Source organism: Nelumbo lutea, chromosome 5 (genome assembly GCF_056320005.1).
Source record: "Nelumbo lutea isolate HS-2025 chromosome 5, American lotus-T2T, whole genome shotgun sequence".
NCBI lineage: Eukaryota > Viridiplantae > Streptophyta > Magnoliopsida > Proteales > Nelumbonaceae > Nelumbo > Nelumbo lutea.
Window position 1 is genome coordinate 82,744,275 of NC_142688.1, and position 12,975 is coordinate 82,757,249.

Here is a 12,975-nt window from a genome sequence, read left to right on the forward strand (position 1 = left end):
CTGAAGTGTGCGAGCTGGGTCCGTAGCCGAAGTTGGGATTGCGACCGTTTCCTCCGTGGGCGAAGCTCGCTCCTTACCTTGTTCCGCAGGCCGCTCCAGTTCGAGGTCGTCGGCCGCCTTGGTTTTTCCCTTCAGGGCGGCAACATAACACTTGTGGGACTTGAGCTGGTCGCCCCGCGCTACCCCTACACCGAAGTCCGTAGGGAACTTCATGGCCAAATAGTAGGTGGAGACCGCCGCCCGTAGGATATGCGTGATCGGCCGCCCTATTATGGCATTGTATGGGGAGGGGGTCGCGACTACCAGGAAATCATGGTTGAGACTTCCACAGGGACGGTTATTTTTCTGAGGGGCCTGACTTCCTCTTCGCTGAAGCCCACCAGGGGAGTGTTCGCGGGCTTCAGCTCGCTCCTCTGTAACTGCAGCTGGTCAAATGCTGATTTGAAGAGGATGTCCGCTGAGCTGCCCGAATCTATGAGTACGCACCTGACCTCGAAGTCGCTGATCCTTAGTTTAATGACAAGCACGTCATCATGGGGGTAGTGGACCCCTCGCGCGTCATCCTCCGTGAAGATGATTGGTTCTTCGGTCTTTGGTCTCTTCGGGGGGTTCCGTTCTTCGAGGACCGCTTCGCGAACTGAAGTCCGGGCTGCTGCCGAGGTACACCCCGCTACCACCGAACCTCCCACGATTACGTGGATGGTTCCCCGAACTGGCCTCTCTTCCGGAGGCTGCTTCTGCAACGGTTTGGCAGGTCTGTTGCTGGACTCGGGGGCATCCTTTTCGTGCTCCCCTTGCCGATCTACCTTATTGTTATTACTGTTGTGCTGTACAAAGTTTCTCAAGTATCCGCGATGGATGAGCCCCTCTATCTCGTCCCTGAGGTTATTACACTGTTCGGTACTATGACCATGGTCTCTATGGAAACTACAATACAAATTCTTATTTCTCTCGTTCGGATTTCCCTTTAGGCGAGGTGGCCACTTAACGTACGGGGTGTCTTTGATCGTCATTAAGATCTCCGTCCGCCTCATGTTTAACGACATGTAGTCTGTCCGAACTGCTAGGGGGGCCCGAAATGACTGGTTCGGCTTCGGCTCCCGGGTCGGGTTTTTTCTATTCACCGGGTTAGAGAGCTCACCTTCTCTCTTTCTTTTCTCGTTCCCGCCTTCGGTTCGTTGGTTGATTTCTTCCTCTGTCCTCATGAACTTATCCGCGATCTTGAGGAATTCGGCCTCGGTTGCGGGTTGGTTGGCCACCATGTGCCATTTGAATTCTTTGTGCGTCACCCCTCTTTTGGCCGTCGCGAGCTGCACTGCGGGGTCCAACCGCGGTATCTGCAAGCATGCTTCGTTGAATCGCTTGATGTAGCCCCGGATGGATTCTCCTTCTCTTTGGACTACTCCGAAGATGCTTTCCTTTGTTCTGGGGCACCGTTGGCTGGTGACGAAGTGTGCGGTGAAGACCTGCACGAACTGGGCCCAGCACTTTATCGACCCGGGGGCCAGGTTCCTGTACCAAGTGCGGGCTACCCCCCTGAGGGTGGTGGTAAAGGCCACGCACATGCACCATTCGCTGGCTCTGGCAAGGTGCATTTGGGACTGAAAGGCGTCAATGTGGTCGTTGGGGTCGAAGGACCCGTCGTACTTGTCCAGAGGTGGGAGCTTGAAGTCTCTGGGTAAGGGGACCGCCAGGAGTTCCGATGTGAGGGGGGAAGGAACCGAGAGAATCGGGGCAGCCCCTACCTCATCCGAGCTCGATGGGCCCAGAATGCTGGTAGTCTGCCGCCAGGGGGCTGAATCGGTTTTCGGTGAGCGGGAGCTTGGGCTTGGAGCGCCGGGGTGCCGACCTCGCGGGCGAGGTTCCCGACCCACTTGCGGGTTGCTAGGCGGGGATGACATTTTTCTCCCTTCGGCCTAGGGACGAGGCCTGGCTGTTAGGGTGGTTCTGGGGCCAGGAGGCCTTCGCCTGGTGGGGGCGTCCATCCTGCGGGGAGGCCTTGACCGGCCTCGGAGCGGGGTGGCGAGGTGGAAGTAGTGGTTGGTTCAGTGGCAGTTGGGGGAACTGCTGTTGATAGTGATACTGGGAGATGTTGTGCAGTACTTGGTGCTGGTGAAGCTGGTGCTGCTGGAACTGTTGCATTTGGGCTTGCATTGCCCGCATGCACTGCATCAGGTCCTCCAACCGGTTTTGGCTGGCTGCCAGGGGGACGGCAGTCGGTTCAGTGAAGGTTGTCTCAATGGGGAGAGGAAAGGGGATGCTTGTGGTAGGAGGGTTTATGGGTGCCACTGCTTGTGGCGCGTTCAAGCTGGGGATCCCATCCGCCAAAAGGGCGATGATGAACTATCCAACGCACACCACGGGGACTTGAAGTTGTTCCCCGGTGGCGTTTGTCTCCGTGCTACATCCGGTGTTGCTGGAGGAGGCCATGAGTGTTGGGTTTTTTGAAGAAAAGGGGTTATCGAAGTTTGGAGGGGGGCTTTTTGAAGCGTTTTCCCACAGACGGCGCCAATTGATGGAGCGCGATCCGGTCGGTCTTAGCTGTCTGCGGCCTTGCTTCTGAACGGGGTAGCAGGGAACCTGAAACAGAGGAGATGGGGAAGCTCCGAGGGGAACCCGGTGTAGAGGCTCCGAAGCTCAAGTTAGAATCCTTCAAAAGCAAGGTAATACCAGATAGCGCAAAGTTTGCATACCTCCTTTGTCGGGGGCAGGGGGTTCTTATAATCACTTTGTGCACTCGTCCCGAGGCCCTTGTCAGGTCAAGTATGATTACCCTTGTGCTTGTCAATTCGGCCGTCGTCCTTTCTGCTGAGACAGAACCGTCACTGCCTAACCGTCTTTCTAACTGGAGATGGCGGTGTCAGTGGCGGTGGCAGGTGGCCGTTTAGAGTGCTACCGCCGAATGTCAGATCCCAAGTCAGTCAGGCGCGGCGCCCTCGGGCACAGACTTCCTTAGTGTCAGGCATGGTACAACTTGTTTGGTTTTGGTGCCCAGAAGGTGATGCGAAGTGCTGAGCGAGGCGGTCTTGAGCTCGGAGGTATCTATAGGGCAGGTTAGTTCAGCGAGGTGTATCCCGAACTGTTACAAGGTGGGTCAGTTCGGTGAAGTGTATCCCGAGCTGTTACAAAGTGGGTCAATTTGGCGAAGTGTATCCTGAGCTGTTACAAAGTGGGTCAGTTCGGCGAAATGTATCCCGAGCTGTTACAAAGGGTGAGTTCGGGCCCCTGGTAGGGAGTTCAGTCCGCTCGTGTCCCCTTGTTCCCGCCTAGGCTTGGCCCCTTTTGCCGAGCTGTTGATTCTGCCACGTGTCACGTAATAGAGAGGTCGGGCCAAATCTTCCTTCATCAGTGCTCATTTGAGAGAGCTTCCAAACCTGAACCATAAACATTCCTAGAAGTGGGCCTCATCTGGACAGCACATAAGCATATAAGCAATTTTTTATGAAAAATCCAGAAAGCGCAATTTGCTGTCCTTCCATTGAAGCTTGTTTTGGTGGTGCGAACCCGATCTCATGCAAGCAAAAGCTCTGCTCATTGAAAGAAGAGTCTTTGCTTGCAGATGTTTTGCTCCAAAGTGAAAGAGCTCTCAACTAAAGCTTCACTCTCCCAAATCACCGAGAAGAAGTATTGTTATGAAAAGGCAATAACCTCATTGGACCGCATTCTCCACCTAGCAGGACAAAACCATGTCCTCTGTTTTTACATCCAATTTATTTATTTACTTATTTATTTATTGAAAAGAAATAGACACACAAATATGAAGAAGAGAAGAGGGAAGATATGAGATGCTAAATTCTAGAGAAGAAGATGAAAGAGCCTCACGATCCAGCCAGTAAATCTCTCCTCTACAAGCACCATAAGATAATACTTTTCATCTTCCAAGGAATATCCACCTTTCTTATGAGGTAGGAGATGACAAGAGACGAATTTCTCTCTATGATGATAAGAAACTCCCTATGGTTTGTAGCTTGGATATGGGCTACGCATGCAGCCCAAGCTTCAGCCTAGTTGATAGAACAAGAACCAAGTTTATATGCTTTGACCGCTAGTACCTTGCCAAGATGGTCCCAGACTATATAGGCCATTGAACATTTTCCATCACTATTGTGAGGGATATCCAAATTTATTTTAATAAAACTATATTTTGGAGCATTCCAACTAATCTGTTTCCAAATCTTGCAAGATGTGGTAGAGGTAGTAAATTTATTCCCATCAAAAGTTTCTATAAACATATTGAGAGCTCTATCTAACATTATTGGAATGGAAGTAGTACCATCATTAAAGTTTTTGAAGTTCCTATTTTACCATACCACCCATAGAACAAAATCTAGTTTTTCCTTTATGAATAGAGTTTTGCTTTCTTTTTTTAATGCACATTCTTATCCACCAATCACTGAGATTTTCATTTTCACTTGAGCCCTCCAATGGTGTGTTTAAATTAAGCCAAACTTGCTTTGTGTAATCACAAGTTTTAAAAATATGTTCATTATCTTCCTCAAACCCACAAAAACTGTAAGAGCCATCAATATTAAATCATCTTTTTCGCAAATGGCTTTTAGTAGGCCGTTTATTATTAAATAGAAAAAATAGAAATGGGAGAGCATTTCAAATACCAAATGCTACTCAACCAATTAAAGTTTCCAGGTGGGTTTGAAATAGAGGAACATTTAAGTAAATAAATTGTTTTTATAGAGATTGTCCCCTTAGGATTGCACCCCCAAACTCTTTTATCCTCCATGTAGTTAGGGGCAATATGAATAGTCTTAATGTCTTGCTAAACATTTTCAGACCTCATTTTTAAATTTTCCTCCTTCAAACAATCCCTCTCAAAATCAATCATTTTTGCTACTTTAATATTAATATTTGTAATATTTTCATGATTCGAAGTTTCAATTAGAGGTTTGTCATATACCCAATTATCTAGTTAGAAATTTATAGAACTTCCATCACCCACTTGCCTACGAGATCTCATTTTAATGAGCTCTAGCAAGGAGGATGCCTCTCTAGGTCTAAGAGATTCCCTTTTTAATTTTAATGTTCAAAAAGTTTTCCCTTCTCAAATATTTGCTCTTAATAACTTTTACCCACAAGTTATTTTCTTCGTTTAGTATCCTCCACCTTAACTTAGCCAATCTAGCCTCATTGACCCAGTAGAGTCTTCTTCTTCCCGTACCTCCTCACCTTTTGGGAGTACAGATTTTTTTCCCAATTCATGAAGTGGACTCTTTTTACCATTAGTATTGTCCCAAAGAAACTCTCTTTGAATTTTATCCAACTCATTTATAGTATTTTTAGGGATTTTGAATGAATTCATTATATATTGAGGCATCATTCTTGTTGTTGAATTGATGAGGGTTAATTTACCTGCAATTGATAGGGAATGTTTTTTTCCAATTTGCCAATTTATTCATCATTTCTCTTTAATCTGAGTAAATGTGTTCTTTGTAATTCTTCCAGTGATAATAGGGGCCCCTAAATAAGAATTAGAATTAGCCTCCAAAGGGATTTTGAGCATTTTAGAGAGCATATTCTAGAATCTATGAGGAGCATTGTTAGAGAAAAAATTATAGATTTGTTAAAATTTGGACATTGGTCTGAGGTCTTTGCATAATTTGTAATGATTTCCTTAATTTTCGTGCATGCAGGAGTGATAGTATTTGCAAAAATGAAGTAGTCATATGCAAATTGCAAGATGAGAATCTTTGGACCTCCTTTTGAGACTTTGCAACCAATTTGCTTTTCATTTTCCCTTGCTTCATTTTCTAGTTTCTTTGAAAGTGTTTTGACACATAGAACATAAATGTAAGGAGATAGATGATCCCTTTACCTAATACCTCTACTGTGTCTAAATTCATTTGTTGGATTCCCATTGATTAAAATCTTATAGGATACCATTTTTATACACTCCATAACCTAAGCAATCCATTTCTCTTGAAAGCTAAATATCTTTAGAACTTTCTTAATAAATTCCCATTCCAATTTATCATAGGCCTTCTTCATATCAATTTTACAGACCATAATCCCCGAGCTTCCTTTCTTTTTTTCATAATATGTATCATCTCATGTGCAATTAAGATATTATCATTTATTTGTCTATTCGGCACAAAGGCACTTTAATAAGGGGATATAATTTTGTCTAGAAGATGTTTAATCCTATTGACAAAGATTTTAGTAATGATTTTATAAATGACATTACAGAGACTGATAGACCTATAGTCATTCACAGTTTCAGGGTTCTTCTTTTTTGGGATGAGAGTGATAAAAGTCTGGTTTAAAATCCCACATAGTTTTCCACTATGGAAGAAAGCATTAACTACATCACACATTGAATCTCCTATAATATTCCAAACTTTTTTGAAAAATAATACATTTAAACAATCTGAACTTGGAGCCTTAAATCCTTCATAGAACCAAGAGCCTCACCAATCTCAACATTAGTAACATCTCTAGAGATTTGAGCATTCTGCTCCTCAGTAACACATTGATTAATTTCATTTATGAAAAATTTTGATTCCATACGTATCCTCTGATTTGAATCTTTGCCTATATTTTTTTGTGAAGTGTGATGTAATTCCTGGTTGGTCATCAATCCAATCACCCTCATCATTTTTTATTTTAATAATTTAATGTTGATGTTTTTTAATAGTAGCCATTGTATTAAAGAACTTATTGTTCCTGACACTCAAATTGATCCATCAATTCTTGCTCTTTGAACCCAATAAGCCTCACCTCTTTTCAATATTTTCTCAAGTTGTTTTTGAAGAGCATTCTCAAGATTTAAGAGGGAGATATTATTTGGATTTTCAGAAATGTCTTTTTGAACTTGAAGAGCATACTAGGTCTAGTTTGTGTTAGAATAAGAACAGCTGGTGAAGGATAGCTGACTTACTCCAGGTGGCATTTAGTTACAAAGACGGTTACCACTTGTATCTCTTGCGCCAATTAGTTGTAAGTCGGTTACCCACTGACCCAAAATGTATTTATACCTCATTCCCTTCTCAATTAATGCAAGAAATACCTGCGATAAGCTTCTTTGCCTCTGCGACGAATCTACATCATTTGTGATAAACTCATGCACCCCGCCTCTGTTTTCCTTGTTTTTATATGGCAGTCACAACCTTAGAACTCATTTGGCTCAAACTAGTTTTTGCAGATCTAACAATTCACATCACAATACCCATGAAATTACATTATGATAATCAAGCTATCCTTTACATCACTGTAAATCCGGTTTTCCATTAATGCACAAAACACATTGATATTAACTGTCATTTTGTCCAAGAGCATATTCAGAATAACGAGATCAAAACTTTCTACATCAATAGCCACAACCAACCAGCGGATCTCCCAACCAAAGCTCTCGGGGTGTCACCATTTCAAAACCTGTTCTCAATTTGGGCATTTCGTCTTCTCATGCTCCAACTTCAACTTGAGGGGAGGGTATTAGAATAAGAACAGCTGACTTACTCCACGTGGCATTTAGTTACAAAGACGGTTAGCACTTGTACCACTTGCGCCAATTAGTTGTAAGTCGATTACCCACCGACCCAAAATGTATTTATACCTCGTCCTCGTTCCCTTCTCAATTAATGCAAGAAAGACCTGTGATAAGCTTCCTTGCCTCTGCGATGAACCTACTTCACTTGCGATAAACTCACGCACTCTCTCTGTTTTCTTTGTTTTTACAGTTTGATTCATAAATAAAATACAGTCTGACTCAGATCGTCAAACGGAATGGTTAGGCCATTCAACCCATGCCCTTGTTCAAATCGCTGGATACTTCCTCCTATTGATGCCAATAAGCAAGTTACACTATTTACTACATTTGAGAAAACCGGGAAAGGCATTATAGGCGTTTTACAACTGGGGATGACAATCTCCCATCAGAAAAGCGAAATAAAAAAGTAAACACTGCAGTTAAAAATATTGCAATATTACAATTGTACGTATCAAGAGCTCAATGCCAAATTAAATTCTATCCAATCTAAAATACAAATCAATAGCTCAGACAGCATCACTGAGCTCAATGCCAAACCAAATCCTTCCTGTTCCGTCAGGAGCACCACTCCAGGGAGGCCCAACAATGTCTACATGGCAACTCACTTAAGTTGCTTTACCAACTAACGAATATACGTGGAATCATCCGGTTCAGTCAAAAATTCCTCTTGCAGCTTTTCGAAACATGTCATGGACCTGTATGAAGAATTGATGCGTTTATATAATTCAGTGAAGGAAAGTTTGCAAAAGAAATTGAAAATGATCATTTTTACTTGAAGAGTGACTACCTGTTTGGAAGAAAGGCCTATCTTCTCCAAATCACATAGCTGGAACAACCCACATTATTCCTTTCAGATCAGCTGTGTTAACCAAGATAATTGGTCATAACAATTCATGAGATATCAATTTTCTTACCGATTTTAAAGGGCTGGTTTCTCTAAGCTGGAGTATGTAACCTGCTCTCTTCTGCCCAATCCCCTGGATTATTTAGAAAGAAACAGAAACAAATAAGAGACATGTGAAAGGAAGGAAATACACCCTTGTGATTGAATCTGCTGAAATATACCTTTAACCTCTGTAGCTCCTCTCTGAAATAGGAAAAAATATATAAACACAATTAGGAAACTATAAGATGACGAAAATTGAATGAAGAATGAAAACACAGGAGAAAAATATAGCTTACCTGGTTGCCCAATTCAAGAATGCAAGATATTCTTCAACTAGAGAAGCCTGTTCGAGTGCAAAAAAGCTCAATTAAAATATTAGAACTCAAAGCTGAAATAACTTAAACCATTATGATGCTTTAATATTCCAACAAACCTTCAAGTTGGCACTCTGTGTATTGAACTTGTCAAGCGGAGTGACTGTCAGTTGACTGCTGTCAAGTGGTGTTTTTGGAGTCTCTGGCTCAAAAAGAACGAAACATATCCGGTCTTTGGATGAAAGATTTTCTATTGTATTTGCTTTTATATTGGAGTGAATGGGGGAAAGAACTTTTCTTAGAGAATTTTGCAGTGCTCTAATCCTCTGACTTACTGGTATTGACTCCAGAGATTCACTAAGGATGGTTGTCTTGTACTCCTTGTGAAAAGATTCATCTGCACCAGTATGGTATAAGCAATTACCATTGACACCATTTCATTTCCACAAAACATATAAAGCAACATATACATGATATTTGAATCCTCTCACCAATTAATGGTGATCCTACAGACTTGTTACATGGGATGGTTGTCTTCCCCTCGCTCAAACATCCACCTGCATGAAGGTAGAACAGCATGTGGAATAGCAAGCAAGCCCACTTCATTAGATGTCCATGATATAATGCCTTATGCATCACTACAAGTCCACTAAACCCCCAACAATCTTTCCCCAGAATTTTTAAAGCAGCAAATAATCAAGAAAGATTCAGTAAACTCCCCCTGATATTGCACTATAATTTGTGGAGTAATATTTACAAGAAGTTCAATAAATTCCACTAAAAAAATAAATAAAATAAACTCCACTCAAGTAGTCAAGTGCCATAAAATTCATATAAAACATGTATGTAGTTACATGAATGGTAAAAGTAGGAAGGTACCAGGATGATAGGTTTCTGACTTGAGACTGCTAGTCTTTCCAGAATCTGTATCATTGCTTTCTATATGATCCTTAACTCCTTGGTTATTTATCTGCATGAAGCTTCTATTTAGAGGAAAAACAAGGCATATTTATTTGATTTCATGCATGAATGAGGAAGGTAGGAACAAATTTACATTATACTGAATATCAGCATGCAGCGGACCAATCGAGCAGTCTTTACAGCTGTCATCCATGGCAATTGTTGATCCATCATCCTTCGTAACACTGAACAAGTTAGAATCATTCATCTTGTGAAGTATCTTTTCCTGCAAAAAAAAAAAAAAAAAGATTCGGGTAGTTGGAGGGATCTCCTATGAAAAGCATAATACAAACAACTAATAGTAACCACCTGATATATCACATACCCTTTTGGATAGTTTCAAAAATATGACCAGAAAAGAAAATGCTTGTACACTTTTGGTGATGAATTTTGATCAATTGGAGTTCTCTTATAAGTCAGAGTGTTTCCTCATACTGACCAACTTTCAGTGATGGTTAAGTTTCTTGTTCATGGTTAAGTGTCCTTAATCTGATGTGGGCCACCATATATGTAACCATGCAAACCACCCTTTGATGTGGGATCATATCATTGGTGAGTACGAGGAAACACTCAAAAAAAAAAAAAAAATCTAACTGGTCAGTATCTCTATGAGCCAAAGTGCAATCAATTAATGTAGTTGAGTGGTGAACCTTTCCACCCTTAACGTGCACCACAAATTATGTACCAGAGTGCAGTTTAGGTATAGACTTCAGACCAAATTGTAGATTATCCCTCTTAATAGTGGCGTAGTGATTTAAATTCATGATACTTGATTAAAACAGGTCTACTAACAGCTTTTGGAGCACTTATACAACTCCCACAAATAAAAATCCAAGGATCATCTACAACAGTCCACAGAGATAATAGAAAATATTGCACAAAACTTACTAGTCACTACTTGCGAGCTTATTCTTCACTTCAGATTTAGTAATTTCATAGGGTTTGTTCAATTGGGAAAGGAAGAAAAAGTACTATAGAGCAGCTTTATAGTTACCTACTTATTTGTAATGAAGGTGTTTATTAACGGTCTTGATTAGAAAATTTGCAGTTCAACTGGCTATAAAAATAAACATTAGCAGTTCAACATAAAATGTATTAGCACTTTTTTTACCTTTACCTCCATTAAAGAATCTTCTGCTCCAGCAGCTGGATTCCTGCAAATTAAAACGGAATCAAACAAGAAAATGAGTGACAGAATGTGAGGGTGTTAGCTTCTGTTATGAAGACACTTGGTATAGTCAGGCCTCACCGCTCTTTTGCATTAGATAAACCTTGATTGCCAGTTGGCTTGGCTTTTGCAGAGCTCTGGTGTAAACTGGGCTTCTTTACAGAACTCAAAGAATCGGGAGTTTTGCTTAAAAGAGGAGAAGCAAAGGCTCCACTTCTCTGTGTGTTCTTCGTCTTGCCCTTTGATTCAAGCCAAGCACGTAGTTTTGCCTCCATGTCAATTTTCACGTTTGGTGTATTTTGTTTTTTAGCTGAAGGGACATAATTTGAAATCTGGCGTGACCGTGCAGCTAAGCTGACTGTGTTAACTGATTCTTGGTATTCCCCTGGATTCTATTAAAATGAAAAGGACATAATAAATTTAAACAACACCTAAGAACGAACTGTTGAAGAAGGTAAATGTGATGAACTCCTTACGAGACAAGCGACCATTAAGGAACGACTCTTTCCACCAAGAGAATCCTGTAATATCCGGGTCAGTTTACTTTCTCGGTAAGGCACTCTGGCTTTGTTGTTATTAAGAGCATAGATCACATTGGACAAAGCAAACAAAGACTGGTTGATTTTTGCACTCTCTTGCAGACGAATTCCTTCATTGCAGGTCTTTCTGTTGTCTTCATTACCTGATTGAATCGCAAGAACAGTGAAAATGAGAAGAGAAGTGGAAGTGGTTTGTATAAAGACTCGATCCTCACAGAACAATTAGATATTGATCGGTGTGTACAACCTGCTAGGTCTATGAGGTTCAGCTTTCCTTTGACAACATTTCCAGAACCATCACCAGATGGGGTTGAAACAAGAATCACAAGTACCCCATGGCTTCTACTAGAGACGTCATTCAGACTTGTATGTGCAACTTTGCGCCTTTGAACTCCAGAAGAAAAGATCTGGTGGAAATTGGACATGGAAGTCATAGGGACCCGAGAGAGCCCCCTAAGATGAACCTGTCCATCCTTGTCTTCCAACACCGAAATTTCTTTTACTTTGGGTTCTAAGAGATCATAGCACCTGTCCAAATAGACTTCATAGTAGGAAATCTCTGCTGAACATCCGGTCCTCTCGCAAAGAGACAGGACTTCTGACATTGTGAGTGGCATGAGACCAGGCAGCTCATCAGTGCCCTGTATCATCAAAGAACCATATGTTTATGTATTTACAAAAACAACATAATGCATGGAAACCAAATAAACTAAAATTCTGGGTAACACTAAGACTACGATAAGAAGAAAGTAAATCCAAGGTTTTTGGAACGGTTACCTACATCGTATAAGCTAAAATTCTGGGTAAAGCTAATACTGCAATAAGAAGAAAGTAAATCCATGGTTTTTGGAACTCTTACCTGCATCGTGAAGGTCTTTCCGCTGCCTGTAGCTCCATAAGCAAAAATAGTAGCATTGCGACCATCAAAGATCCCTGGAATCAAAGGACTAACCTCTTTCTGAAATATCTGACTCACATTGTCGTTCTCCTGACCGTAGAACGAATCTAACTTGTAACATTCGTTTCGACTGCAACAAAACGAAAAAAAAAAAACAAAAAACATTCACCCACTAACCATGAGCATTCTTTTATGTTTTTTCCTTGCAAGATTATGTAGGAGATCGTCTTTACCTGGTCTCATAGTCTTTTAGATAAACAGAGACTTCTTGGCCAGATCCGTTCTCTGGGCTGACAACTGAGACACATGGTATGGGGTTTCCTCCCTTGGATTCTATTTCAGAAAGGAGAAATGGGCGCATCCTTACAATCACCCTCACTTTGGTCACCAAATTGCAATGTAAGTATTTTGAAGATACCTCAAACCTAGTCGTCTTGGGGGTGTTTAATGTTTCTGTTTGCGTTGCCATGAGAGTAGAAACTTGCAAGATTTCGAATTGCAGGAAGAAGAGGCCAGACAAAGGTGAGAGAATTTGATTTTGAAAGTTTTAACCGTTAAGAAGCCGTCGTATATAATTTTGAACCCTTTCTGTTTGAATTTAATCCGCAGCGGCCAGCGAGACATCAGTTGATTTTGATTTTCGGCTTTTAACTAATAGATAGATGGTGCGTCCACGTCATTCACCAGTAGGTCGATAAGGAGGCCATCTGCA

At 41.7% G+C, this 12,975-nt stretch overlaps 1 protein-coding gene across 3 annotated transcripts; it reads right to left on the reverse strand.

The window, feature by feature from the left end:
- Positions 1-7,760: 7,760 nt before the first annotated feature.
- Positions 7,761-12,877, reverse strand: LOC148853129 (ATP binding microtubule motor family protein). 3 transcript variants are annotated; one of them, XR_016099039.1, is made up of 16 exons: positions 12,497-12,877; positions 12,225-12,393; positions 11,613-12,006; positions 11,303-11,508; positions 10,908-11,218; positions 10,770-10,812; positions 9,753-9,884; positions 9,578-9,668; positions 9,190-9,255; positions 9,034-9,095; positions 8,818-8,900; positions 8,681-8,727; positions 8,564-8,585; positions 8,413-8,475; positions 8,286-8,324; positions 7,761-8,193 (listed from the first exon to the last, which is right to left on the reverse strand). XR_016099039.1 is itself a non-coding variant. In XM_088943721.1 (15 exons), the coding sequence occupies exons 1-15, from the start codon at positions 12,730-12,732 to the stop codon at positions 8,149-8,151; spliced, it is 2,136 nt and encodes a 711-aa protein (XP_088799847.1). In that variant the 5' UTR covers positions 12,733-12,877; the 3' UTR covers positions 7,761-8,148. The 3 variants fall into 3 exon arrangements, 2 of the variants coding, with proteins under 2 accessions (XP_088799847.1, XP_088799846.1); XM_088943721.1 differs by having other exon boundaries at positions 8,818-9,095; positions 10,776-10,812; XM_088943720.1 differs by having other exon boundaries at positions 8,818-9,095.
- Positions 12,878-12,975: the final 98 nt, after the last annotated feature.